At 28.6% G+C, this 6,228-nt stretch overlaps 1 protein-coding gene across 1 annotated transcript; it reads left to right on the top strand.

Annotated features, from left to right (window-relative positions):
- Positions 1 to 453: 453 nt before the first annotated feature.
- Positions 454 to 639, top strand: CABS01_14283 (uncharacterized protein; the record flags this gene model as incomplete). The annotated part of the gene is made up of 1 exon (XM_060547623.1): positions 454 to 639. The coding sequence occupies one exon, from the start codon at positions 454 to 456 to the stop codon at positions 637 to 639; it is 186 nt and encodes a 61-aa protein (XP_060393522.1).
- Between the last annotated feature and the right edge of the window lie 5,589 nt (positions 640 to 6,228).

Consider the following 6,228-nt stretch of genomic DNA (forward strand, 5'->3'; position numbering starts at 1 on the left):
GGAACATCTCGATATACTGGATTTCCAGGCTTGCGTCTTTTCTTTCCATCAGCGACAACTCAATCTGCCTGTCGGATCTGGCGGCTCTGTCCCACTCCGGAAGCCAACGACAAGGTTGAGTAAGCCCTGCACCTTGACAGAACTTTCCCTTCCTTCATCAGCCATCATCCCAAACCGGAGGCTACCAAAGCGTGGCCAGAGTGAAGAAGCCTTCAGCCAAGCCCTATCAGATCGGACTGGCGCAAGTCCACCGACGATTTCGGGCGCCTCGGGCGACACGCGACTGTCAGATGGCTTTCTTGCAACGTCGAGTCATGGTCGTTGCGGTGAGTTTCTAATCATTGAGCTGACGCCATTCTCACTTAATCAAGCGATCTTACCTCTGGTAGCAACAACAGGTTCATCAATCGTATCGCTGAAAAGGGTTGTATTTTCTGGAAACCGTGGGAGTGTATGTTTATGAGCAGTGTCCGAATGGCGATCTTTTGTTATTCCGCATCTGGGCTCCGGCGCACCGAAGTCGACCGGGGCGTACCCAAGATGTGGATGATGGCGTTGCACTGGCTGACTGACAGAACCTTCCTCCTACATACTTTTTCTTGGCACGCACTGTTAGTGCGGGCTACCGTACTACACTAACCTCCTTAACAAGGCCCAATTCCCCTTTTTCTCCCCCTATACTAAACATAACTAGCCTAGGTAACGGCTATTATACGCTACCGCAATTACCGCCCTTATTAAATACTTTTAGTACCCTTTTAGGCTTTATTATTATTATTTAGTCTACGCTATTACGCTCGTCTATAAAGAGGCGTCGTATTTTAAACTTTATAAATATAACTCCTATAACCCCTAAGATTACGAAGGTCCTAACTATAAGACCTAGGCTAAACGCGTTAGCTACCGCAACGCTACTTAGATTAATAATAACATAATTATACCCTAACCGCAAGACGCGTCTAAGTAGGACTATAACTATAAGCGAGATTAGGACCTGTCTCTTAAGCCTTTACTTTATAAGGGATATCGCCCTTATTATTATCTAAGAGTCCTTCTAGCTACTAAAAAACTCTAAGTACGCTACTATTATAAGCTTTTATATAACTAAGCTCGAGGTACTATTCGGACGACTTTAATATTTTCTAACAAAGACCTCCTACTATAAACTTAACTATAAAACTATATTAGGCCTCTCTTACTCTAAAATACTTATATAGGGCACTAGTTACTAACCCCAGGGCCCTATAACTCGAGCTTTAAGCACAAAGAGCGTTTTATAAAAAGGAAATAAAAACGCACTTCCCGCTCCCGCTTATAATACCTATATTTTTATCTAGCTCGACTTTAAAAACCCCTATTACTAAGTATAAGAGATTAGGCTATAAGCACTTAACTAGCGAGGTTATAATATAAGTATAAGTATATTATAAAACTAAAGCTTATAGAGTCCTTTATAAGGGCTCTGCCTCTTAAAAAGTTCTTTTATAATACGAACCGTATACTAATTATTAAATTATTAATATCTTATTACTAATTATATCCCGAATTTATTATAATTACTCCCCCCTTATATAACTTTAGTTCTTAAAGTTATTACGTAATATCTTCTTTTAATATTAATAATAAGGCCCTTAACGTTATTATTCGTAATAGATTTTATAAAGCGTTAATAATATCCTTTTTTACTTAAGGATAAGGTATTGCTCTTATCTCTTTATTTAATAAATACTTTATTATTATTATTTAGTAATAGCGCACTAACTAGTTATTAAGTTAGTAATATATATTTATAATAAAGTATTCTAACCGTCGTAATATATAAGAGCCCGCTTAGCCTCGCGGTTATTATTATTACTAAGCTATTAAGTATAGTAAAAGATTTTTTTTTTATTATTAGTTACGTATTTATTTTTTTTTCTTTTTTTTTATTTAGTAACCGTTTTATAAATTCTTTCTTATATAATTATACTTTTCTTTTTATAATATTTTAATTTTATATCGTTTCTTAATTATAACTCTTTTGCTATACTATTACTAAGTATTTACTAAAATATTTACTATTTTATATATTTAAGATATATTTAATATAGAGTATAATTTTAAAAAGGGCTTTCGTAGTTTTTATAATAATACTCCTTACTTATACTACTTAGTTAGTATATATTATAATATTAACGAGCTCGTTTATATTACTAGCGCTTACGTTACTAAGTATATTATTTATTAAATTAATAAAAAAAAGTATTTTGCTATAAGTTATTAAGTCCTCGCTAATCCGTTACTAAAATATTTATTAATAATATTTTTTAGGTTCTTAAGGAGCTATATAGCGCCGCTTAGTTTATTTAAAATACTTTTATAAAGTTCTACAATATTAAAAAATAAGGTAGTTTTAATTTTTATAAGCGCGGCTACGTTCTTTATACTTTTAGCTATACTATTAGTACGTAAGAAAATATTACTATTTATATTACTAACCCGTTAGTAAGTAATAAAATAAAAAAGGTCTATTTTAAATAAGCTACTCTTTAAAAGCTTATTACTAATTATAAATATCTAAACTTATTAATCTTAATTATAGTAAGTCGTTAGTAATCGTTTAGCAAATTTTCTTTTTATTAACTTAGATTTTTCTTTTTAAATTAGTATTTTTAATATTAATAATAAAACTAAGATTATCTTTTACCTTAGTTACCTTTAGCTAGCTTATTTTTATAATAATAGCCGTATAACCGCTTTATAAAATAACCTCGACGCTCTAATTTAGTATTATAAAAAGACTCTTAAGGGCGTTACTATTATACGTATCTAGGAGTTTTTTATTTTCTTTACTTTTTATAAACGTATTACTAAGTTCTTAGTAAATAAGGTACCTATTTATACTATTATTATATATAGTACTATTCCTATTTCTTATAGTTCTAAGACTCGGACTCTTATTAAGAAGCGTATTCTTATTATTAACTATATTCCTAGTAATAATAATAAGTAGGACGATTTTAGGTTTAAGTTTAATAAGCCCTAGTACGAGGATACTAAATTTAAAAAGCTTAGTAATAACTTAGAGAATTCTTTTTTTTAGTATTATAATAAGTACCGCCGCTTTAATATTAATAACTTACTAACCCCTATTTATAACGCTTTTTTTAATATAAATAAGGGTACCCTAGCCCTTAGTTATATTACTTTAAATTTTAATAAGGCTAGTATTACGCTCCTCCCGCTCTAAATAAAGGTTTTATAATAGCTTAACGAGGCTATTACTTATACTAAGGTTAAAGCTACGGGTCGTAATAAATAGTTCGATATTAATATATTCTTTATAAATATTAATATTACTAAGGCCCCTTAGCTTAATTAGGATTATAAGAGCGTTATTTTAAATAACGTCCCCCTTCCTTAACCCGTTACTAATAATAATAGCGTTATACCCCCTATTTTACTTCTTATTCTTATTATACCTCTTATTATAGCTCCTATTATACCTCTTATTATAGCTCTCGTTATACTTCTTATTATAGCTCTCGTTATGCTTTTTATTATAGTTTTTAACGGCGATTAAGTAGCGAACGCTTTACGAACCGCTATTATTAATATATATAATATTTTATATAACTTTAACTACCTCTCTCTTATTTATCGTAGTATTAATAAGGTTAACGGCCTTATTTTAAATAATTAGCTAAGTACGCGTACGAAGCCTCTTTATTTCTCGCTTACTAAGCGGATTATTATTATTAATTATTAAGCTTTAAAAGTATATACTAGAGCTATTACTATTATTATTAGTATTATATAGGTTACTCCCCCTATATAGCTAGATTTTATCGATCTCTTAGTAACGTATTACTAAGGGTTATAATATTATATTTTTTTTTTAAAAATTGCGCTAAGTTAAATAAAAAGGGTTTTATAAAGTATTATTAATTAAGTTATTTTTAGCGACCTTTTATTACGAACTTAACGTTTATTATTTTATTTTATATGTGCTTTTTTTTTATAGCGTTCGAATTTTTTAATTATTTCCGCTACCCCTTTAAAATACTTAATAGGCTTTTACGTATTATACTTAGTAAGCTACTTAGCTTATTTAATAAGATATTATAAGTTTCTTCTTTTACCTTATATTATAACGATTTTTTTAATTTCCTAAACGTCTTATTCGTCCTCTAACTCCGGGAGATTTGCTATTTAGTTACTAACCGTTTAGTAATTTCCTTATAGTTTAAGCTAGAAAACTAAGAAAATATTATATATTCTCCGATACTACTTTAGTAAATATATTTAGTAAGCTTATTTTTTTACCTTTTTAGTTATTACTATTTTAATATATTTCGGCGCTAGTTTATTATTTTTAAATTATATATTTTTTATTAATAGGCCGACGACCTCTTTACGATTAAACTCCTTTAGGGTATATTTTTTATTATAATAAGCTACTTAGCTCTTAAAGGCTTATATTTACGCTTATATAGCCTAGGCCCTAATCTCCTTAATTTTTTAGACCCTTTCCCGAACTCCCTAGACTATAGCCTTATAATTAAGTATATATTTAACGTACTTAGGGTAGTAGCCGTATAGTACTATATATAAAAATATTTTTATAATAGAGTATTAGCTATTATTATATATAAACTCGGCCTTTTCTAACTATACTACTTACTTATTTAATAAGCCCTCGGTATAAATTTTTAAATACTTTTCTAATATTTAATAGGTCCGCTCTATTTAACCGTCCGTTTATAAATAATACGTAATAAATAATTAGTAACGTATCGCCCGTTCCTAAGTAAACTCTTCTTAAAATACGCTTATAAAAAGCTTATCTCTATTTATAATAATACTTTTTAATATACCGAACTTATATTTAACCTCTCGGTATAAAATACTTATTATTTATATTACGTTAAGTATCTTAACAATAAATAGGAACTTCGTAAACTTTATTATATAATAAATAATAACTAAAATACTATTATATTCTATACTATTACTATAAGCGCTCGGTAATAGCCCCGTAATAAAGTTTATAAATATTTCTTAGAATAAATATAAGGGTAATAGTAATAACTATAACTACCTATACAGCTTATATCTTAGGGTTATAATTCCTAAATAATACTTATAGTTCTTAACGTATTCCTAAATATCTCGTTAAATATCTTTTTAATAAAACTTCCTCTAAATTAGCTTAAGAGTTTTCGTAGCTCTTATATAACCTACCCTATAATCGTCGTAATATTAATAAAAGATCTTTATTTAAAAAGACTTTACTTAAAGAATAACGAGTCTTTTTTTAAAAAATAGTATACCCTATTCGTTAAGTAAATATATTCTTAGCTCGCTAATTATAGTACGAACTTTTACTAATTATAATATATAAAACTCGTTTTTAGTTTATAATCCTCTAACGAGCTCCTTAGTTTTTAATAAGAAATAAGAAACGAATACTATTTTACTTTTTATAAGCTTTTTTATAATAGGACGTGGGATATACTATTTTAATATAATAACCCTAGCTCTATCCGATTCCTTTTTATCCTTATAGGATTATTAACGAGCGTTTATTAATAACTTTTTTACTTTTTTACCTCGAGTCGTTATAATAGTAATTATTATTATTTTATTAGTGCGCCCTATAATATGTTATTAATATAGGGGAGAGGGTTCTTTATCCTTAAAACTAGCTAATATCTAACTAGGATTATAAAGGGAGGCCTTAATTACTTAAACGTATACTTTAATAATATTATTTTGTTTTTTTAGGCTAATTATCCTTTACTAAACGTTAGGCAATAGTTTATTAATAAGACGTAGTTTTTAAGCTAGTATAGGGAGGACGTCCTTATAAAGTATTTCCCTTTCTATATAGTCTAGCTTTTTAAATAAACCGTTCGCTAGGTTCGTTTTTTTTAGTTAGTATTCTAAGTTAAAATTAAATATTAATAATTTATATATTTACTTCGTAAGCTTTCCCTAAAGGTCCTATACTAATATACTAATTACTCCCTTAAGTACTTAGTAGTCCGTTAGAATTATAAACTTTTATAAAAAGCCCTAGAAGTAGTAAGCTTAGTACTCTAGCCTTTTTATTATAATAAGTAGTTTTTATTAATTCGTAGCTTATTATTACTCCGTATCTAAGAGCTTTTATAACTAATAAGTAATAAGTCGCTATTTTTTATTAATTTATTACAATAAGATTATTATAATAGCTTTAACCGAAGT

This window comes from Colletotrichum abscissum (genome assembly GCF_030869225.1).
Source record: "Colletotrichum abscissum strain IMI 504890 chromosome Unknown Scaffold_52.1, whole genome shotgun sequence".
Taxonomy (NCBI): Eukaryota; Fungi; Ascomycota; class Sordariomycetes; order Glomerellales; family Glomerellaceae; genus Colletotrichum; species Colletotrichum abscissum.